General features: G+C 50.8%; 5 protein-coding genes across 7 annotated transcripts; 3 read left to right on the plus strand and 2 right to left on the minus strand.

Annotated features, from left to right (window-relative positions):
* Nucleotides 1-974: 974 nt before the first annotated feature.
* On the plus strand, nucleotides 975-4,307 carry NCU09368 (cation diffusion facilitator 10). Of its 3 annotated transcripts, none has more exons than XM_011394974.1 (7): nucleotides 975-1,147; nucleotides 1,248-1,949; nucleotides 2,006-2,704; nucleotides 2,787-2,885; nucleotides 2,967-3,025; nucleotides 3,094-3,240; nucleotides 3,333-4,300. In XM_011394974.1, exons 2-7 carry the CDS (start codon nucleotides 1,579-1,581, stop codon nucleotides 3,476-3,478), a joined length of 1,521 nt encoding a protein of 506 aa, XP_011393276.1. In that variant the 5' UTR covers nucleotides 975-1,147; nucleotides 1,248-1,578; the 3' UTR covers nucleotides 3,479-4,300. The 3 variants fall into 3 exon arrangements, with proteins under 3 accessions (XP_011393276.1, XP_011393278.1, XP_011393277.1); XM_011394975.1 differs by lacking the exon at nucleotides 975-1,147 and having other exon boundaries at nucleotides 1,370-1,949; nucleotides 3,333-3,474; nucleotides 3,556-4,307; XM_011394976.1 differs by having other exon boundaries at nucleotides 1,145-1,949; nucleotides 3,333-4,307.
* On the minus strand, nucleotides 3,572-11,094 carry stt4 (stt4-like). The gene is made up of 8 exons (XM_958684.3): nucleotides 10,829-11,094; nucleotides 10,266-10,696; nucleotides 8,605-10,203; nucleotides 6,208-8,550; nucleotides 5,949-6,155; nucleotides 5,588-5,875; nucleotides 3,977-5,528; nucleotides 3,572-3,917 (listed from the first exon to the last, which is right to left on the minus strand). Exons 2-7 carry the CDS (start codon nucleotides 10,476-10,478, stop codon nucleotides 4,332-4,334), a joined length of 5,847 nt encoding a protein of 1,948 aa, XP_963777.1. The 5' UTR covers nucleotides 10,479-10,696; nucleotides 10,829-11,094; the 3' UTR covers nucleotides 3,572-3,917; nucleotides 3,977-4,331.
* A 909-nt stretch (nucleotides 11,095-12,003) lies between these two features.
* Nucleotides 12,004-13,692, plus strand: pcb-6 (proteasome catalytic beta-6). Its single transcript, XM_958683.3, has 2 exons — nucleotides 12,004-12,363; nucleotides 12,442-13,692. Exons 1-2 carry the CDS (start codon nucleotides 12,254-12,256, stop codon nucleotides 13,127-13,129), a joined length of 798 nt encoding a protein of 265 aa, XP_963776.2. The 5' UTR covers nucleotides 12,004-12,253; the 3' UTR covers nucleotides 13,130-13,692.
* Nucleotides 13,693-15,163: 1,471 nt separating this feature from the next.
* On the minus strand, nucleotides 15,164-16,259 carry NCU16376 (hypothetical protein). Its single transcript, XM_011395067.1, has one exon. It carries the CDS (start codon nucleotides 16,211-16,213, stop codon nucleotides 15,797-15,799), a length of 417 nt encoding a protein of 138 aa, XP_011393369.1. The 5' UTR covers nucleotides 16,214-16,259; the 3' UTR covers nucleotides 15,164-15,796.
* Nucleotides 16,260-17,653: 1,394 nt separating this feature from the next.
* Nucleotides 17,654-20,445, plus strand: NCU09365 (hypothetical protein). The gene is made up of 4 exons (XM_958682.3): nucleotides 17,654-18,727; nucleotides 18,787-18,846; nucleotides 18,953-19,509; nucleotides 19,600-20,445. Exons 1-4 carry the CDS (start codon nucleotides 17,926-17,928, stop codon nucleotides 20,302-20,304), a joined length of 2,124 nt encoding a protein of 707 aa, XP_963775.3. The 5' UTR covers nucleotides 17,654-17,925; the 3' UTR covers nucleotides 20,305-20,445.
* Nucleotides 20,446-21,437: the final 992 nt, after the last annotated feature.

The following is a 21,437-nucleotide window of genomic DNA, read 5'->3' on the forward strand; positions in this document are numbered from 1 at the left end:
ACCATTCGTTAATAGAGTTTTTATTTAATTCCTAGAACCTCCTTTTAATATTGATGGTATAGTAAATTGTAATCTTCAACTCTAAATAGTCTTTAAAGAAACTAATTAACTACGTTGCGTTATAGGTCTCTAGAGCGTTCTGTAACAACTGCAACCGATTTGCCGTACTAATAATTATTTAATATAACGCGGGGAATTATCCCTAGAAGTAGAATATTACGTATAATATAATAGTATCCTCCTCGGCGGCTATTAATATACGGGGGTAACCTTTTAAACGCAACGAAATAGCTGGTTTGCTATATTTAACTAGCGATTTAATATAGCGAGAAATGGATGTACGGGACTTACTAGTAATAGTAGTAATTTTTCTAATAGTCGGCGGCTTATACAATATTCTAAAGCATTTAATATAGTAGCAGGCAATTAAATATATACGGGCGCCGCGGTAGCCAGCGGGCGCCTCCCCTATATTATTAAAATATTTATCGAAATCTACTGCGTACAATAGTAGGTTAACCTCTATTAATCTATAGATATATACAGACTGCTTACTTTTATAGATTTACGAGTTGTATAGTCAAAAATAGCGAGTTTGGATGTGGTTGTGTTGCTGATGTGCGTAATGTCAAAAAGTGGTTTTGCGCAGCGTTAATAGCCGATTTTGTATAGTATAGATCGGAGCTTGTCCCAGATTAAACGGTTGTCCTATTGATTTTTTTCCCCCTCTTTAATGAGAGGGAGTTGAAAAATGGCCCCACACCAGGCCGCCCCCCAACCCCCAAGTATCAAGCTTCGTCGTTGAATGGAAAAAAAAAAAAAAAAAAAAAAAAAAAAAAAAAAAAAAAAAAAAAAAAAAAAAAAAAAAACCACACACAGAGGCCAGGTTTTGAAAGGCATCATCTCCATCTGCTACCCCGTGCCTGCCGAGCCTGCCTAGCGTTCCATACCCATGCTCGCCGCCATGTTACTAAGCTCGGAGCACCAATCCCTTCTTCGTTCGTCCCATGCTTCTCAAGATACCTCGGACTGCTCCGTGCCATGACGGCATAAGACCGCCAATCTGCGGACCTCATCAATTGCCGTTAGGCGCCACCACGCCGGCGTTTTAACATTCGGGCTGTAAACCGTCCGGAAGAGATGGAGCGTATGTATCAGACAGATCATCCGATTTCCAAGGACAAAGGCCCGGCTGGGCCCCGGAGTGATGCATCGTCACCGATTGCTGACTCGAGAACGACCTCCAGGATGGGGAAAACTACATAAAAATATATATCATAGGAACATGAGTGAAAAGTAAATTGCGTCAACTGCTCAAGAGCACAAAACATCTTGGTTCGCCTCCAAACATCAAATTTCCATCCACCTCATTCTTGAAGGTCCATCAGCAGCGGGTTTGTCCGCTGTTTACTTCCAGGGGTCTGAATCCGTTGCTAGTTTCACCTTCTCCTCAACAAGCACCCTTGTTACCCAGCCTTATCTTCCCTTTCTGATTGTCTATCTTTGATTCAGCGGGTCCTCTTTCCCTCGGCTTTTTCACCCACCATCCAAAGTCAACAAACACGACGGCATGAGGAAATGGCATCTCCAAATTACGCACATTCATATCCGGGCGGCCGCAGCGGTCCATTTCTCTGCCTGCAAGAGCCGCAACCACCGGCCCCCAAAGGACATAGCGCGCTGGCATCGCTCATCAGAAACCGCCCTGGTATATCACTACCAAACCCTTTAAACCCTTTTCGTGACGAGGAGGAGGCTCTTGCAGGTCTTGGGGTGGAACGGAGATTAGTGGATGATGAATCTCCCCGCCGGGATGAGCGGCGCATGAGCGCTGTTCTCAACGGACCTCATATGCGCAGCATGCGCCTGATCGGAAACAGCAACCCTCGATATCGGTGGGAAAGATATTGGAAGACGGAAGACGAGCTGGCGACCATGAAAAAGTCCATGTTAGTGTTGCCCGTAATGCTTGCTCGAGCCGCTTGACGCTGATGCCCTGTTGTAGCCGTGAATACTATGAGCGTTGCAACTACCTTGTCCAGCAGTATCTGTACATTGATAAACTTCTGGATTCATCCTTGCCTCATGACCTACTCAATGAATACAACGACCTTCCGCCATGGGCTTTCCGTGGAGGTTTGGAGGCTCCTGTTGCCACGCCGCCAACCAGCGGTGCCGCTGCAGAGCCCGCCCCAACATTCTCCAAGACTCGTAAGGTCAAACGGACGCCCAAGGACATCTACCGGCCAACCGAGACCACACCTCTCTTCTGTGGTGATGGCAACGCCGTCGACGACGAGGACAGTGACCAAGTTGCTAGCCAGGAGACCCGGCCTGAGATCCCATGGCTCGAGGATGATGATGTCGACAGCTCCGCCTCCATCGTTACCTTGGCTATTTACATCAACTTTGCTGCCAACGCTATCCTCCTAGTCGGCAAGCTCGCGGTAGTCTTGACCGTCCCATCCGTCTCAGTATTGGCAAGTTTGGTGGACGCGATTTTGGATTTCCTGTCGACTGCCATTGTGTGGATCACTACCTGGCTGATCAGCCGACAGGATCAATATCGATATCCCATTGGGCGAAGAAGACTGGAGCCGATTGGGGTGCTTGTCTTCTCCGTTATCATGATCACGTCGTTTGCTCAGGTCGCCCTCGAGGCTATCCAACGTCTCATGTCAAATGACCGGGAGGTTATTGAACTGTATGTGTCCTTACTCCCTAATCCCTGTCGACCTCTTCAAGCCTTTCTTTTACTCTAATGCTGATATGTTTCGTTTTACAAGTGGTGTACCGGCCATAGCCATCATGTTGAGTACCGTCGTCATCAAGGGCATGTGTTGGCTCTGGTGCCGTCTCATCAAGAACTCCAGTGTCCAGGCCTTGTAAGTAGGAGAACGCAAAACCCTCAATCCCTCACCTGCTTCTCCTTGAGATGAAAGACACTGGCTTACATGTTTTTCCAGGGCCTCGGATGCCAGCACCGATGTCATCTTCAACGCCGGCTCAATCGCTTTCCCATTAAGTCTGTCTTTCCCCCTCTTACTCCAAAGCCTCATTGCCTCATACTGACCTCTACCTTTGTCGATGCAGTTGGCTACTACTGTCAAATCTGGTGGCTCGATGCGCTTGGAGGCTTGCTACTCTCCCTGGTGGTCATCTTCAACTGGTCTCAAACATCCGGGGAGCACATCAGACACCTGACCGGCTTTTCCGCCACTGCTGATCAACGCAATATCTGTAAGTGCCGTTGCGATTGTCGCCGTTGCCGAGGAGTTCAGCCCAGTCCGCTTTTCCCTGCCTCCATCCTTTGCTAACAGAGCCGAAAATAGTGCTCTACTTGACGATGCGATTCGCGAAGACTATCAAACAGATCCAGGGCTTGCAAGCCTACCACTCGGGAGACAAGCTTAACGTTGAAGTTGACATTGTTTTGGATGCCAGCACGTCACTTAAGGACAGTCATGATTTGGCGTAAGTATACATTCTTCAAATCCCTGCGCATTGGTTAGAACATGTCATTTGATGAAAAACGAGTTGACCTACGGGATACAGTGAAAGCCTCCAATACGTCATAGAATCTGTCCCAATTGTCGATAGAGCGTTTGTCCACGTCGACTATGCTAGTTATAACCTCCCCACTCATATGGAACAGCAACACAACATATAAGCTCGGCGCAGTGAGCATGTTAGGCTCACCGGAGTTTACCGAGGTGCGCCTTGTGTTCTCATCTCACACGTAGGCAAGCCCGGTTGATTCATTATTGAGGTTGGATGGTGCCACCATACAAGGTCAGCGAGACTCCCGGCATTGTCAGAGCCTCGGCTGGCCCGAGTCTTGACCAGTCCAGTTTTCTGGCTCGAGGATGTTGGTACGTCTCGGAAGTTTGTAAAGATCCAGGACCGCCGGTCGCGGGCTGTCAGAAATCACATACGTTAGCTTGGCAACCTTACCTCCGCACAAGGGCGGACTTACGCCTTCAGCAGGCGATAGTCGACTGCTTCGAACGCTGGCTGGTTGATCAGGTAACAAGGCTGTTCGAAAGAGAGGAAGTAACCAGCGTGCCTGGCTTACAAGATGATGGCTACACATCAGGCACACCAATGTTCAAGAATCAATACAATCACGGTTCAATTTTGGTGGGCAAAATCATCGGCCCTCAGCTCGAGTCGAGACCAAATCATGACCGGAGATGGGCGATGACGAAAGAATAAAAAACTGTACATTACGGAACTGTCGTGCAGGTACTATAGAACTGGACGAGCATTATGTGGAAATTGTAACAGATGGCCTGAGGAGAATGCCCCAATCACCACCAACGCCCAAAATCTTAGTAAGGGATGCCGTTCGTCAGAAGCTGGAATTGGTCGTACAATCCCGTCGAATAGCTTGCGTAACTCTTCTTGATAAGATCCTTCATGAAGTCGGCTGCCTCACGCTCGCTCTTCTCCAGCACAAATCGCTCCTTGAAGTGCTTCACGCTCTCCGGCTTGAAGCATGGCAAGCCGCTGTCCATCATCAGCAACACAATCTGTGACAACTTTTCCGCGTATTGCCGGGAAGCAAGGAAGGCTTTGATACACAGCTCCTCAAACCACTTGAAGGACTGGTGGTCTGGACTGCCGCCCATCACAGCAAGCATTTCGGATGTTAGCTTGAACGGGGCACGCTCAAACTTGATACCACCAGGGGCAATATCGAAACAGAAACCGAAATCGATGTGAAGAATGTGGCCAGCATCATCAATCATGATGTTACCGTTATGCCTGTCCTTGAATTGTAGGAGGAACGAAATGACCGAGTATGCCGCCATACTCTTGACAAAGTTGTTTCGGGCCTGTTGGAAGCGAAGTGAATCCTCGTTGCCATACTTGGAAACGAAGTAGTCATGGAGCCCGTTGACGGCTTCTCGGCCCAGCATGTCTCGGGATATGGAGTTGGGAAGGACATCGATGACACCGCAGCCAGGTGCTGTGGCCGTCACTCGGTAAGGAAAGACAAAGACATCAAGACCAACTGTCTGAAAAATTCCTCGGAAGGCGGCGATCATCTGAAGGGCCAACACGTCTTGTCTGCAGTCGTCACCGACCTTGAAGATGGCCGATTGCCACACCTCAATGGTGCTGGCCTTTGCCGCATCATCACTATCCGCTTCCGATTCTTCGATCATGTCCTCAGTCTCTTCCACCCCTCCTTTGGACTTTTGAATGCGGAAAGTTGCCATGAAAGGAGCTTTTGCGTGACTCTGCAATGGCTTGCCTGACTTTCGATCAATGCCGATGACCACGCCATCCGGGTTGCTGGGCAGATAGACGCCAACCTCAACCTTAATGTTGCGCAATTCCTCCTCAATCTTTTGCTTCTTCTCCGGCTTGGACTTCTTGATGAAAGGCTTAAGCTTGCCCGAAATGCTAGTCACCTCATCGAAGAAGGCAAATTCGCGTTCATAGAATTCACGATCGACGGTCGAGAAACTGTCTATCATGTGGCCCATGACTTTGTCAAGGGTTGGTTTAATCGTATCCGGCTATGTCGTATTAGTATATCAACCTCTTTGCCGACCGAATTCAAGTCAAGACAACTTACGATTGTAGCGTCTTCGTCTTTGTAAGCGTTCGCCTTCATGTTCCAAATGATTTGATGCGCGAAGAGTTGGGAGAACTGGGCTGTCTCGAGGATGTAGCGCTCAACGTAACCTAGAGCATCATAACGAAGGGTTTGCACAATTTGCGGGACATAGAAGAATGTCACGTCAACAGAGTGACTTTCCAGTGCCCTCATGGCGTACTGTATCAGATAAGGATGATTCCGGTATGCGGGCAGGAAAAACGTTATCGACGTTATGGGGTTAACCGGGGCCCAGAAGAGAAGGTACTAAGGTGTGAAAGTTAGCAACCAGTATAAAGAGATAGTCGCAGTTTCGTTAGCAGCCAACGGATGTAGATACCTTGAGTTGAAAGCTAACATCTTCGGGCAATGAGCCGTCAACAAGTGTCGCCACCGCTTCGGGCTCTTTGATCGCCTTGGCAGGGAAATTCAGAAGAAGCCACCGAACTTCTTGCTTGACTCGCGGATAAGGGAATCTGCTGGCGAGATGCACAGCCAATGAAGGAGATTCGAGCCACGCAACCCGAACGAGGGGGAAGATGGCGGCCTATGCAACGGTCAGCCAGATCAGTTTTCTCATGACTGAAATCCACACGTACCTCTACAAGATTCTTATTCGCAGTTGTCTGATGAATCAGATGATGTGGTGTCTTGAGCGGCTCACCCAGCGGTTGCACCCAAACAGTCAGTCGCGACTGCTCATTTTCCAGAAGCAACTGCAACAGTCTTTCCTTGGAAGCCAAAGACCTTTTGCCCACGGTCTGTGCTCCAACTGTTGCCGTTGTCTTCAAAGCCATGAGAACGTCTGATATCAAGGTGATTTCTGTCTTCAGCTGCAGTACATTGCTACCGAACGACCAGCATGGGGCTGCGCAAAACCAGCTAAGGCCTGCAGAAAGGACAAGGTCCTTCAGCCTCCACTGTGCCGTGGTTCCCATGGTTGTGCTCGTGGCGAGAACTCGCAATCCAAACAACACAGTCTGGAACCGAATCTCTCTGGCCATAGGGTGAGGATGAGAGAGCTTCATTGCAGTCAGGGTCACTTCCAGGAGACGGAGGAAGATCTGCCGGGTATCTGGATTTCCAAGCCGCGTAGCGTTGTAATGACTTGCAAAAAACTGCAGAAGTCGAGTGTGAGGTGCGAGAATGTTATGCACCAGTTGCTTACGCTTTGCGACGGACGCCGAGTCGGTGGGCGCAAATTCTTCCTTCAAAAAGAAGGGATCGGGGTTGCAAATGGTAGAACTAAAAAGACCGAGCCGCTTTTGGATACTGAATTCCCACTGCTGGGCTATTTCGGCAAGGATCCGGGGTTCCATCCGCGGATTCTCGTTGATCACGCCTAGCCAGAGAGACACTCCAAGTTTGATAGACTGCTTCGTAAAGATTCCGAACGGAATGCTAACCAAATAGTGGACAATGGAGCATTCGTCATCAGTACTGCGACACAGCAAAGCAGCAGCACGGCGCAAGGTGTTCCTGACATCTGTAAGCGGAGTGGTTTTGCGGCTGAGAACGCGCTTCTCAATATGAGCAAGAGCGGTTATGACGTCGAGGCTGTCGCTGGTCACCGATGGGAGAGAAGAAGTTGCCTGGTCAGGGTGCATGAAACCCTGCCATTCCAAGCTGCGGTCTGGAACTGCCTCTGTGTATCGATATTCCTGGCGCTTGGTGTACTGCGCCATGAAATCCGAAGCAGTGTTGATACGGTAATCCCCCAACACGTCAAGCAAAGCCAACCTCTGGTCTGTCGAAGGGATTACTGAGCCAATATCGACAGCAAAAGATCGGCCAAGTGACATGTGCCCATAAGAAGCGTCATCATCAAAATCAGAAAGGTAGGTTTGCAAGAGGCCCTTGACATCGGCAGGTGCTGTGTTAACAGCGCTAGTGAGCCACTCCTTTGCCTTTCGATGCAGTCTTTCGAGTGTGAGGTGCCTGAATTGGTAGTCATGAGAAAGCTCGACGGTAACGTTACCTCTGGACGACTTGAAGGTAGTTCTTGGTTCATACCGATCTGTCTCGGCCTCAAGACAGCTTGTCCACATGAGGGAAAGAAGTTCAAGGAGTGCGAACAGAGATGATCTCTGGCAGAGGGCCGACGGAATATCTCTGATGATGCGGTCTGCACAGCCAAAAGCTGCCTGTTGGACTCGGTCTATGCGGTGACAGCACGCGCAGAAGATTCTCGCAAGCTGGCCAGCCGCATATTGAGCCGAGAATGTCGGGCTGGAGCCACCGAGAGCCCTCTTCAGATATCGGCTCATCACGGCGTCCATAATACCGTCCATCGTACGACTGACTTCTCCGCGGCGCATGCTCGGTTCATTGAAGTATGAAAGAGCCTTAGTGCAGTCACCCGCATCCGCTCGCAAGCTCTCGACGAGGTAAGCGGCATTCAGGAATATCACCTTGCGATAACTGAGCCCCTTAATCTCGCCTGCCCGGGACGGAATCAGCTCCGAGAGGTATTTCTTCTGCAAGGACTCCCGGTCAGAGCTCTCGCCTCTGCGTAGGATAGGGTTGAGCTCAATATCACTTTCATCTTGTTCCCCGCGGCTGTCCAGTACGAGGGGTGGCGAGTAGATAGCCATGACACGAAGCTCGCCCGCATAGCGTTTGCCACGGTCTGTTGAGGGCGTAAAGCCATGGACGACTATGTTAAACCACGAGTCACGAAGCATAGAATAGGTATCATCATCTGCTTCAGCTCCAAAGCCAATGTCGTTGGCATTGGTAGACATGAACAAGGCAAGAGGTTGGAGCAGTTGTGCGATCTCACGAGCGGCAAGTTCCATGTCGGACTCCTTGGCGCTTTGAGACGGAAGACCGTGGGCATCTCCCTTGGAGATGATACCATCCAGTAAGTGCTCCAAATAGATGCTGTAGAGGGGAGAGTCGCAAGTGATGTTGCAGGAAAGGTAGTTGCGAGCTCGCGCAATCTATCATAATAGTCAGCATGTGTGGGTCTAACGAGAAGAGTGGCCTTGACTTACGGCCAGCAAAATTCCCTCCCTGTTCTCCACCACCGCATTGTGGGCGAGAGCGGCGTAGTGCTTGAGCAGGTTGCGGAATTCAGACTGGCTGCCGCTGATAGCCAGGGTGGCAGCACCAGTGATAATACGGGTATCAAGAGGACTACTCAGCCTGACGATCTTCTGGGCGAGCATGGATTGAGCAAGGCCGGTAACCTTAACATCTTTACAAATGCCGGCAATTTCGCAAATGGCCTGAACAGCATTGCCCTGGACTGCAGAGGATTCTTCCTCGCCTGAAAGCTGAAGAGAAATTGCACTGCCCGCCGATTGCCTGTTCCCGTATACTTCGAGGGTGTCATTTCGGGTCTCACCCCCAGCCCCGTTGGTCGTGGCCCGCTCACCGCCAGGGCTCAGAACATTTCCAAGGGTGTATAAAGTCGTGATAACGGCATCCTTTGAAAGCATCTGCAAAACATAAGCGAGGCATTTGGAAGCCACCGTCACTGTCTGGCTCTTGTATCCGCCCTGGACTATAAAGCGTGGTAGTAGGCGGCTGACGTTGGCGGCATAGCTGGGGATGATCCTGCACAGTAGTGCCATTGACTTGAGCACTATAGAAGCCAGATCTTCGTCGACCATACTCGAGGGATCGCCGAAAGTGTCTTCGAGCCAGGGCATGAGTACATCGCCGTCAGCCACCTCTTCATTCAGGGTAGCCGCGTTGAGATAACTGATCAACGCGGCCCCCTTGACAGCAAAGGCGAGTCTCTGCTTGGCGGGCGACAGGCTGTCAAAATCAGCACTTGATTCCAGATCATTCATCTGGTCCATGGCAACCGTGGCGTATAATTCCACGGAGCGGAAGTCCGCATCGCCATTTTTATCAGACAGTGATTGACGCAACCCATCACCCGACATGAGGATATCCAGTACATGAGTGGACCGTAGCGCCTCGGGCTCTGCAACCAAGAGAGAGGTGGCGGCAACAAGCAATCTCATAAAGCTACGTTGCAACAGCAAGGCCCCCAATGGCCGCCCAACTTCGTCATATAGGCGTAACCATCGCCTCCATTCTTTGGCATAACGATCGTGGGAATGCGAGTTGCGAATAATGGAAAAGGCAGTCTCTACCGCCACCAAAAAGGGTGGGGACAGCATATTACGCAACCGCTCGACCAGGCTCAAGCGGCCCCCAGACTTCCAGAAATCAGCCTTTGCACAAGCAGCGTCCAAAAATCCCAACAGAGCAACGGTAATGGTAGCGGTTCGGATGGCATCGTCAAGAGCGGCCGGGCCCTCGTAGTTGGCCTCGGTAAGAGTCTGGGTTGCGTGGGCACAGGCGTTGAGGTAGGCCCAGATACTGTCAGAAACCTCTTGTTGGACATGAGTCGCGTGCCCTATACCGAGAGACAGCAAAGCAGTGGTGACGTGATAGCTGAGGGATTCGGTGGGAGAGGGCTCAACTTCTCGGAAAAAGGGCGACAGGGCAAAGGTCTGGGAATGTGAATCCATAAGATATGGCACCAAGTGTCTAGTGAGCTTCTGTGCACTCTGGGCAGTCGTCAAGCTGGGTGCGGCCTTGCAGAGAGCGAAAAGAACTTCGTATTCCTTGATAGTCTAGACGCCAAGTCAGCGAACTGTTCTAGAAGGTTGGGGACAGAGTGGCGTTGCCATTGTACCATGGGGATGCGCCCAACATTAGGCCCGCCAGGGGGCACCGAAGACGGAGATGATGGACCACGGCCATTGACAGCGCCTGGAGCAGAATGGCCTTGCGTGACCGAGACTCTGCATAGCTTGTCAAGGTCAGACTGATCAAAGGAAGCGGCCGGGTTCGAGGCGGACAAGGCGGCGATCTGTAGCAGAGCCTTGCTCCGAATATTGCGGCCCATGGTGAGCAGCGGTGCCGAGACCGGGAAACAAGGAAGAGACCGATAGTCGCACAGACCGACACGAGCCGGATAGTTGAAGCTGTCTGAAGAGCCGAATAGGGGCAGATATGGATCGATCGGTTCGATTATTGTATTAGATCTCCGTGGTTCCAGAGAAGACACCGGAAGATGGACGAGTAACCGCTAGAGGAGCCTAGCAGCAGGGCGTAATAAATAATCTGCAATATCATATACACCTTAGCATGAGTTGAAGACGTCAGAGCACAAATGTAGAGACGGTACGGTGTAGGAGATATTCAGGGTGCACTTGAAGGAACCTCTATACTTGTAGAGACCGTCATGACGCCTACCTTGGAATGTCCCCGGTTCTCGTCCATACAGCTAGGGATCGAGATGGACAATTTGAAGTCTTATTCTGTGCGCTTTCGCAAAGGGTCACGGGCGATGACGATAAAGATGGGAGGTTTAGGTTATGCCGGAATCACATGGACCAGTCGTTAAAGGGGACGATGGCGCGTTAACGTCGAGTTGCAACTGCCCGGTACCTCTACGCAGCCATGCAATTCCGGGAGTCGGTATTACACTCCATTTTAGGGGAACGGTACGTACCTACCGTATTGTCAGAGGGCCGTGATGGCAGCGGTGGATGGAAGTCCAGGCCGAGCACGCCTCAGCGCGGTCAGGGGCACCCAAGCCCCCCACTACTATACATGAAAGCGACAGTGCATCCGATGCTGCTGGCACCCTCCCACTGCGCAAGAGCACCCAGGCCCCACCTGCCATCCTTCGTCCCGTCGAGGTTGTTGGTCCCCGCAGGGGGCAGAGCGGCCCTGCGAGCAAAGGAAGTTGTATACTTGAGCCCTGGAAAGTTCGTTAGCTCGGTACATATAGGGGCCTTTGACAGGGAGGGCGACAGGGCATAAAACCAATGATTTTACGCGTCTGAGCCGGTATAAAGCGGGGGTGTGTGTGTGCTTGAATCCCTTCTGTTAGCCGATTCTCACCTTGAGGTTACCTAGGCAATTTCAGCCAATCAGCGCTCGTAGATAGACCTGTCCCGCCCTTTCAATTCCCACCCTGTAAGAAAATATGGGGCAAGAACCACGCTAACAAACTTTCCAGGGCTATCATGTATCTACATTACAGCAGTGTATACATAGTAGGGAGATATATGTCCTGATTGTCAGGGCATCACAAGCTCTACTAGGTAGGTATGGCTTCACTTATCATCTCCTAATACGCCCCGAACTAGCTGACAAAGTGGTATCTGCACAGTATCATATCTCTCTTTTCGCTTCACTTAGCTTGAGGTATGGTTTGGATTTCCCTATGAACGTAGCGACCATGTACCGCCGTCAAATGCAGTACAGAATTCGTAACTGACCAAAGATTCCTACGTTTATAGCATTTCCGTATCGTAAGTGTATGTAATGATACATACCAGCACATGTGACTACACGTCAGCTGGAACTGCCCTAATCCACAACCGTCAGTGCCGCTGTCCCCGCCATTAGCCATCAGGCGGCTGCACGTTGACGCGTGCAGCTACCAGAGATCAGGGCTAGGTAGGCGGGAGCTTCAGGTGCTTGCTACCTAGTTACCTCTACAACCTCCCATCATCAACCATCACACATCACCGCCAAACTCATCATCGTCAACGATACACAACAGATCCCCGATCTTTCGCAAACAAAGACGGGCTTCTCCAACCTCAATTCTCTCGAAATCTATCAACTAACAGCATCCCGCAACTGTGACCACAAAGCGGTTCCATCATGGCTGCCATGTTCAGTCAGAACCCCCTCATGAACGGGCCCAACTATTCGTTCAACGATGCGCCGAGGACAGCAGCCCCCGAGGGTGCGCGACAGCATCGTTTTGATCCGTAAGTATACACGACTGCTAGCTGCTTCTTCTTGTTCCTCAATAGTGGGCATCGCGCAGCTGACAGTTGTCTATCCAGATACACGGACAACGGCGGTTCGACGCTTGCCATTGCTGGCGCTGACTTCACAATCATGGCCGGTGACACCCGCCTGACATCAGGCTACAGCATCAACTCGCGATACCATCCCAAGCTATTCAAGATCGGAGGCACCACGGCAGACCAGAAGGACGCCACCATCGTCTTGTCCGTCGTTGGCTTTGCGGCGGATGGAGAGGCCTTGAAAGAACGTCTCGACGCTATTTGCAAAATGTACCGCTACCGCCACGGCAAGCCCATGAGCGTCAAGGCATGCGCCCAGCGTCTGTCGACCATTCTATACCAGAAACGTTTCTTCCCCTACTACGTCTATGCCATTCTTGGTGGTTTGGATGAGGAGGGCAAGGGCGCCGTCTATTCGTACGATCCCGTTGGAAGTTACGAGAGGGAACAGTGCCGGGCTGGCGGCGCGGCGGCCAGCTTGATTATGCCGTTCTTGGACAACCAGGTCAACTTCAAGAACCAGTATGAGCCTGGCAGTGGTGTTGGCCATGCGCTCCAGGAGCGCGAGCGCAAGCCGCTCACACGATCCGAGGGCGAGGTTTTGGTCAAGGATGCCTTCGACGGAGCTGTTGAGCGTCACATCGAGGTCGGTGATGGCCTGCAGATGATGGTCATCACCAAAGACGGAATTGAGGAAGTCTTGCTCCCATTGAAGAAGGACTAAGACAGTCTTGACTGGTCGCCAGGTTGGTGCATCTGCTTTTGGAAGCACGTCTAAGTCCAGCATTTGATTCTGAATAAGTTTGGACCTTGGCACATCGCAATGGAGCTCTCGAGCAAAGGAGATGAACGCTGCAACCGTTGAGGCTCTGCGGTTAGAGCGCTTGGCGGGAGCAAAGGGAATCGAATGGCGTAGACCAATTAGCATCGACAGGTAATAGGGTCCAAGGCCCAAACCCAGGCAGATGGAAGGCTACCTGCACACATGATCTTCGCTCTTGCGTGCACGGTTACCAGCGACCAGGTGGATGTTTCTGGCGTTGCAGGAGTAGGCAAGCATTGCATTGGGCTCAGGTAGTTATGAGATTATGATGATGGTTTTTGTCCTTCCATGCACTCTAGCACTCTACTAGCCGATTTGATCTTATCACGTAACCAGTCACGTTGTGTGCCTTACTAGACAACCACGCTAACAAGTTATATCCATACAGAGGTGTACAGCTTGTACGGGTCCTAGTGGTCTTCTTTTCCTTCCCCAAACAAACCCAGCCCTACCCTAAGGCCCGGCGAGTGTTGTTGATGCCGTGGTCGTTCTGTCTTTGGGTGTCTGGCTCCATTATAGCCGATCTGTGATTTAGAGACAGAAGTGAAGAGTGCCGAAACTATAAAGGTTAAGCATCGCTCGCTGTGGACCAGAATAAACCTCCAGAACCATCATATTGTGTTGGTTATGGGCAAAAAGAGCATATGGCATGCTGTATCAAAAGGTCACTGCATGATCCGGACTCGGGCTTGGCGATTGGGTTGATGAAGGTTACTATGCCACACACTGAATCAGAGCGACATCCAGTCGCGGCCGGCCTATCATCTCCTTCGGGTACCCAATGTTCCTTTCCCGACGTAACAACCCCTCTTGATCTTCTTCTTTTTTGTCTTCTATACTACAGCTTGTCGGGCCTTTCAGGTAACCGTCGGTTGAGCCGGCATGCATCATTAGTGTACACAAAGATTCAAGAGGCGATTCATGACTGTCGCTAAACCTTCCCTGCTACCTCCACGGCTTTTTCACGCTACGGAAGACAACAATGTGTTGATTATCAACGATCTGATAGCGGCGAAGGGACTCGGACGAGGTCCTTATACAGGTATGATCGATGGTGCATGGCCACAGCTGATCCACTGGAAGTGAGACGTGGCTGAGCATCTCAAGATCGACTCCCAGCTGAGCAGTTCGATTGGTTCGTCGTTGATTGCGAGTGTCGTCAAGGCTCCATCCAAGTGGCTTGAACTCCATATGGCGCAGTACAGCCGACACGCAGTTAATAGTGGACGCCGCGGTGGCAAAGACGCCTCAGCTAACGTCACGTTTCTTTTGAGCCATTCGACGTCACTCTAAACTGAACGTTCTTCCAAGGACCTAATAAACTCTAGCTAAAGGAGTCTTTGTATATCTGATAATGAATGCTATACATATTGACCTTTAAAAGTTTGTTAGTATAGTTCTTACTCTACATACCTTTACAGAAGGGATTACAAGGTAGGATATGTCTATTTAAGAACTCTAATTAGTTAAAATTGGCTGATTTTAAAGTAAAAATAAGTAAACAGAGCACACACATACAAACTTTCTTAACTAAGCAGCTACACAGCCCAGAGTTCCACTCACTACTATCCATATTTTATTAGTTTGATTTCTTATCACCTCTTTTGTTATTCTCCTATTAAAATCCTATATAAGTATTAAGCTAATGAACTTTCCAGTGGTGATGTGTATTGTCAGCAATGTATAGAAGATCTTTAATAAAAACCCAAAATGAAACAAGTCAATTAGTGGGTATGTTAGATTATAACTTAATATCAAAATAGAGGAAATATAAAAAATCTGTATAATAATAAGTATTCAATCAAGTGCTCCCCTGCCCACCTGTCTGAAAGAAAGTGTCCAAAGAGTCTTCACTGCATACTTGTTAAAGCTAAAGTGTTCCTTGACTAGCCGCAACAAAACTCCCAAAGGTAGAAAGTCCATATCTTATCAGTTCATATCAGCAAGAGCACCTTTACTACCTAGGTATGTACCTCTACCTAATCTTCCCATCTATTCAGCTACAACTACTAGGTACCTAGGTACTCGTTGTCAGGTCGACATAGCTGGCTGTTTGTAACTGGAGGTATGAAGAGAAGCGGGCCTCCAAATGGGTGGCTCCACATGGCCGTGGCTGTAGAGAGCATATGACACAATCCAACCTAACTCTTGCCCTGGATCTTTCATGGCAGATGCAGCCGGACCTTGGCCGACTGTGGCTTGCCTCAACGGTCATTTTGGCTAGGAGCGTTCCGTTCTCATAACTGACTGGATGGGATCTGGGAGTCTCAAAGGGTCGCGACAGACGTATCGTATCTGTCATCTATAGGTACTAGTTTACCCGCGAGTCTCGATGACGTCGAAGCCAGACTGACGTGTTAACCTCTTGACAGGTTCTCACCAGGGAAGTAGCCACCCTCGCCGGGCAGAACTTAAAGAAACCATTAGACGATGAGAGGCTGAAAATCCGAGGATTGCGTTTGCAGTAGTGAGTGCAGTTGACCCGTGACTTGATGCATTTGCCTCTGCCCGAACTTACAGACCACAGTCACAGGCATGATCCAGTTCGTTTACGACATCCCAAGCTGACTATATATCATGCACCTGTGCCAAGTTTATCAGGAAATTGAATTCATGCTCAAAGCATGTGTGCGAGCTCTCCATGGGCAAGCTGCGGCTCTGTGCGGCCATTGTCGCAAGTGTGCTCCTAGCGCACCAGCTGCCGGGTAAGTATTCCTCTCTCTGTCCCTGGGCATCCATCCTGCCATGAACCCTGCGGTCTAGACTAAGACTGCACAGCATGGAGGTTGCCTGATTAGGAAACCGCACATCCAAGCGACTTACACTGGGCAAAACGGGGAACTGACGATCAATATAGATTCCGGACTTCACCACACGACACCGCACTGGAGGTGTCCCGCAAAATCGCAACATTGAAAGCCGAGTGGCAAAAACGGTTTGCTTTATCGGTTCATCGCCAGGGCTCAGAGGACCCTGCCGATGCATGTCGACACTGCACTGCACACACTAGTCGTGTAGTGTAGCATGCCACATTTCCGGTCCAGAAATTCCCATTGAGCCTTGAATCGGATTCTCAACCCCCATTGCCCCCAGCCCCGGTACTCTCCGCCTGCAGACATTCTTCTGCGTAGCGATAGGGCGGCGTCAAAGAGGTTTTAACGCCCCAACCCATCATCTTGCCCCTTGCCCACATGACCTGTCCATCTCGCTCATCCTGTTTATCTCGCCTTCTTTTCCTTCAAAGTTCCCACTCATCGAGCTCCATATCCTCCAACCCGGTGTGCCGAGTGAGAGCCTCGTGTGTCCATGTCTGGCCTAGATCTTCGCCTGTCATGTAACTCGTCTCACTGGTTGCCGGTCCATCTTTGCGAACACCCCGAGCCGTCAAGAGTACCCTTCAAGGCCTCCTCAGCCTCCCACAAACAACATGATTTTCATACCTCCACATCTGGCATGCTCTTCCACCGTCCTGTCGATGCATGTGCACCTTGCCCCTGGCCTGTCCGGCATGCACAAGCCCTGCATGTCCAACAGTTGCGACTTCCGAGACTTTGGCCACTTTCCGGTTGTGCAGATCTCTTGTCCCATTCTCCCTCCCAGTCTGGCCGTGTAAGGATGCTAGTCAGTCGGCATCGCCTGCTTACTCAAACCCTGCTTATGAGTCCTTTCGGAGCTGGCCTAGCTCCGAGAAGGAGATGAACCGCCGAGGTATCGTGTCTTGTAGGCGAACATGAGCACCAGCCATCAGGGGAGGAGCAAGAGCAAACCCTCCGAATGTAGTGTAGTGTTGTGCCTCACGCCACTCACTGCTTCGAAACTTCGCCTGTTCAACGTCACGTTATAACACGTACTCGAACCCAGGAGTCTTGTCACAATAATCAGTGGCACTTTGGGCATAGAAGCTGCAAAAACGTCACAGTCGTGGACTTCAAGGTGAAAGCCCCATGCTTGGCTACCCACCCTATCACCTCGTCGATACACGCTGCCTTCACTCCTCCCTCGTCCCATCCTTCGCTGGTAGACCTGTGCTCGTTCTAGCCTAGCCAGAGAAACAGGTGCAAGCATTCAGGGCAACCTGACAGATGGAAAAGGTAAGACAACCAAGCAGCCAAGGACACCCCCTGTGAGCCTGGCTCATATTCCTCCTGCCTCTGCATTGGGCATCTGCTTCCGACGATCCGCCCCGAGCATCGGTTTGAAGGGCAAGGGCTCTAGAGCCCTCACAACCCACCCCCACGGCCCGTCGTGTTTCTTGAATTTATTCCCCCTACATCGATATAACACCCTTGACGTTGCTGGACCTAACAGTTCGGCATTTTCCCTGATTGGACTTGCCAAATCTCTCCCATCGTGGCGTAATTTGGGGAACCTAAAGCCTTCCGTGCACGGCAACGTCGTTGCGCACTTTGCTGTTGTCAGAGTACTAACGACCGATCTACCTAAGTCGGCCCTGGTATTTTCCTAGGGACCCCTCCACACCACGACACGCTTCGAAGCCCCTTGCCCTGGGAGTTCATTGTCTTGAGATTTGGTTGACCCCACGTTTGTTCGAGAAGCTCTTATGATTGTTGAACACGACACGTGGTTCTTCACTCCGTGTTCTACCTTCTTGGACTGACCAGGAGCTTGGTGCTTTGAAGAATCGAGAATCGAGAGTCCAACTACAACCGATCCATTGGGTATTCATTACCATCCTTATGGGTGATATACGAGACCAACCCACTCCCACAAAGTCCGCAGGGTCCGCAGGGTCCACGGAGTCTACAACACAAGACGCCGCAGCCGCCTCGCCACTAGCTACCGTTAATCTAGACCTAGGTCAAACCACTTCTGAGAGCGCACTGATGTACTGTCCGATGGGCATTCAACAGCAGCAGCAACAGCAGCAACAGCAGCAGCAGCAATACCAACAACAGCAACAGCCTTACAGCAATGGGCCCCATGTCTTCTCTGCACAGTTGGATATACCGTCACATCATGGACATGGTCGAGCAGGGCCGTTCACTATGGGGACCATGACCAGTGCTCTTCCTCATGTGCCGTATCGACCGTCACCGTACAGTCCGGGTCAACAGCCAAGTTACAACTCCATTGTTGGCCCATCTTCTCATATGGCCAGCCAGATGACAATGTCCCATTACGGCACCCAAGGGAGTACATCTGGGTGGGTCGGAAACCAGCAGCAGTACTATGTGTCGCAGCATATAGGACAGTATCATGGCCAAACCATTTCGCCATCTCCGCAGGTCAGCCTACCTCACAGAGCCGACTATGGTTACCCTTCTAGTGGTGTCATCGTTGGCCAGCAACCGCATCCAAACGCGCATTACTATTACCAGCCAGGAGTTTCTGTTGCTGGACAGACGCCGCAGGCTCATGGGCAAACGATACCGGGGCATTATGCGACACCAGGTACCCATTTTGGTGTCGCACGCTCGGTGCAACCGCAGTATGGAGCTCAAGTGGCTTCAACCGTTGGCTGCGTTGGGCAAGGTAATGGTAAGTTGATAGTGTTTGCTCCTGTATTTGTCGAGAGGTGCATTCTGATCGTGCAACAGCTTCACCGGACGGGGGCCATAAACTGGTACGTGGGCCACCGAGGAAGCCTAGGCAGAGTGGTAAGTTCTCCATGGCCACTTATTGAAGCACTTGGCTTCGAAGTGGTCGAAAGCAATAGACTTGTGGCTGGATGTAGTGTTAATGTGGTTCATGCTATTTTTTTAGGACATGCGATTTGGATAGGGAATCTACCTCCACAGACTGACTTGATGGAACTTGTCCATCACGTCGTCAAGGAGGCGCCGGGCCTCGAGTCCTTATTTCTTATATCAAAGAGTAACTGTGCTTTTGCCAACTTTCAAGACGAAGTAACATGCGCTGCCGCGCAACAGAAACTTCATGACTCCAAGTTCCAGTCGGTACGACTCGTGAGCCGGTTGAGGAAGAGCACGGTTGAGGGAGCCTTGGGTGTAACTGCACCCACCGGTCCTGCGGCATCCACACCTCCCGGAAGCTCGACGCAGAATGTCGGTGGCTTTCGGGAAGGTGCGGGTGGTACAGTAATGAACGGCAGTACAGAGACGGCAGCAGTGGTACCGACCAAGAGCTCAAATGCTGAGACGAAGAGCAACGCTGCACCAGTGATCCATGACATGGCAGTACAGAGGGACCGGTACTTTGTCCTTAAAAGTCTGACAGTGGAGGACCTTGAGCTGAGTGTGCGGACCAAGGTGTGGGCTACACAGTCGCACAACGAAGAGACGCTCAACAATGCTTTTAAGGTGAGAAAGCCCATCCACTGTTCGGTGTGGAGGTCCCGACCATAAGCTATGGGACTATCACAGCTTGAGTACAGCTGACACAGCGGGCAGAATGCAGATAATGTTTATCTGATTTTCTCGGCCAACAAATCCGGAGAATATTTCGGTTATGCGCGCATGACTTCGTCCATTGACGACGATCCGGCGGCCGCCATCGAGTTTGCACCCAAGGCTCAGCCATTAAGCAAGGTTGACTTGCCCAAGGCAATCCCTACCGAGGCGACGGAGTTCGCGCCCAAAGGACGCATCATTGATGACTCGGCACGCGGCACCATTTTCTGGGAAGTGGTGAGAGAGGACGAAGGCGTGGGCCGGACCAGTCAAGAGCAGAGCAGCGTTGCCATAGAAGACAGTTTGCAGGCAGCCTTAGAAGAAGACACGGTGAGTGTCAAGAGCACAGAGGGTGTCGGCGGGGAGCCCAAGGCCTGGGGAAAGCCATTCAGGCTTGAATGGGTGTCGACAATACGGCTGCCGTTCTACCGGACCAGGGGTTTGCGGAATCCATGGAACTCCAACCGGGAGGTCAAGATTGCGCGGGACGGAACCGAGTTGCAACCGGTCGTGGGCAGAAAGCTCATCAGTCTGTTCAACCAGGCGCAGAGCCCGGGTTTGATACCTGGTGTGGCCCGCCTTTATCCTTTCAACCCCATGGTGGCGACGACACTTCCTGGCGTATCCCCACTTCCAATGCCCGCGCCGGCCCCCATTACGGCAGGTTACGCTCCGCCGTCGCGCCCCCTAGTCTATCATCCTTAAGATACGTGGAGGTACGGTCAGCCCCCCCATCGCCGTCGGCTATGGGACGGGTGAGGCAGGCTCGTGTGTAACTGGGATTCCGCTTATTGCACCAAGTAGACCAGACTTAGGTAGCTTCAACATCTTGTTATTACTTGGTTCTAAATTGCTGGGTAATGGTGGTGATTGTATTGGTGTATGTTGTCATGCGCATGCTTACAAGGAGGGGACGCTCGGAATTCAGAAGCAAGATTCGCAAAGTATCGATAATACGACCAAACTACCGTCAGTCTTTATCACCCGATTTTTGGGTGGCCTGCACCTGCAAATACCCATCTCCAAACTGCAAACGGACGGGAGCTGGGAAAAGAGTCAAGTGTAATCGAGAGCCACATTACAACCTCTGTAACTGATTCAGCATGAACTAGGTAGGCTCAGTTGCTCAGCACCAGCGCAGCATTTGATGAAATTTGAGTGTGAGGAAGGTCTGCTTTGTTGTGAGTGGAAGGACTACCAGAGTGAGCAGGTACCTGGTCATGGATGGGGGTGATACTTGGTATGCAATAGCCAGCTGGTTGATTGCATGGATCTTCGTTAGGGCTGCACAATGCGTCACTAGCTGGAAACCCACAACACTGTCTGGTCGACGGTCGGTTTTGTAGACGTGATGAGTACATAGCTAACTGGCCCACGGCTGGCCACAACACAGGAGGTATAGTCCAATCCCAGGTGTTTATTTCATCGAGTTTTTCTTTTAAAGGTTTTTCCTTTTCTCTTTATTGATCAAAACGGGATTCAATACATTGATCACCTGGAACCTTCTTGAATGCTCTTCAGATCTTATACAGCTACTACAGTCGAACCCCCTGAAACTGCATACTCTAGATTCTGCATATACGCCATTTAGTGCATGGATTTTGGCGGTCTGGATTACATGCTGTTTCAGGGGGTTCGACTGTATCAACTTTTTTCTTACAAGGTTATGGGAAGTTCATAATCAGTCTCATCTAGTAAACTAGCAGTACCAAGCTATCAAAACAAACTAGTTAGAGAAGTTTGGATTGTAGTATGATTTGCCGCAATTGCTTCTGTGATGAAATGTTGGAATAGTCTGAAGGAAATATTCCCTTTACCTCGGCGTGAAATTACCAAAA

Source organism: Neurospora crassa, linkage group I (genome assembly GCF_000182925.2).
Source record: "Neurospora crassa OR74A linkage group I, whole genome shotgun sequence".
Classification (NCBI taxonomy): domain Eukaryota; kingdom Fungi; phylum Ascomycota; class Sordariomycetes; order Sordariales; family Sordariaceae; genus Neurospora; species Neurospora crassa.

Excerpts from the sequence above, each read along its gene's own strand:
- NCU16376 (XM_011395067.1), bottom strand. The coding sequence starts at position 16,213 with ATGCATCGGCAGGGTCCTCTGAGCCCTGGCGATGAACCGATAAAGCAA.
- NCU09365 (XM_958682.3), top strand. The coding sequence starts at position 17,926 with ATGGGTGATATACGAGACCAACCCACTCCCACAAAGTCCGCAGGGTCC. Across the intron at positions 18,728-18,786 it reads CTGCGTTGGGCAAGGTAATG|CTTCACCGGACGGGGGCCAT; the intron begins GTAAGTTGATAG and ends ATCGTGCAACAG. Across the intron at positions 18,847-18,952 it reads GAGGAAGCCTAGGCAGAGTG|GACATGCGATTTGGATAGGG; the intron begins GTAAGTTCTCCA and ends CTATTTTTTTAG.
- stt4 (XM_958684.3), bottom strand. The coding sequence starts at position 10,478 with ATGGGCCGCAATATTCGGAGCAAGGCTCTGCTACAGATCGCCGCCTTG. Across the intron at positions 8,551-8,604 it reads GGGAGGGAATTTTGCTGGCC|ATTGCGCGAGCTCGCAACTA; the intron begins GTAAGTCAAGGC and ends CTATTATGATAG. Across the intron at positions 5,876-5,948 it reads ATGTTAGCTTTCAACTCAAG|TACCTTCTCTTCTGGGCCCC; the intron begins GTATCTACATCC and ends TTCACACCTTAG.
- NCU09368 (XM_011394975.1), top strand. The coding sequence starts at position 1,579 with ATGGCATCTCCAAATTACGCACATTCATATCCGGGCGGCCGCAGCGGT. Across the intron at positions 2,886-2,966 it reads AACTCCAGTGTCCAGGCCTT|GGCCTCGGATGCCAGCACCG; the intron begins GTAAGTAGGAGA and ends ATGTTTTTCCAG. Across the intron at positions 3,241-3,332 it reads TGCTGATCAACGCAATATCT|TGCTCTACTTGACGATGCGA; the intron begins GTAAGTGCCGTT and ends AGCCGAAAATAG.
- pcb-6 (XM_958683.3), top strand. The coding sequence starts at position 12,254 with ATGGCTGCCATGTTCAGTCAGAACCCCCTCATGAACGGGCCCAACTAT. Across the intron at positions 12,364-12,441 it reads CGACAGCATCGTTTTGATCC|ATACACGGACAACGGCGGTT; the intron begins GTAAGTATACAC and ends TTGTCTATCCAG.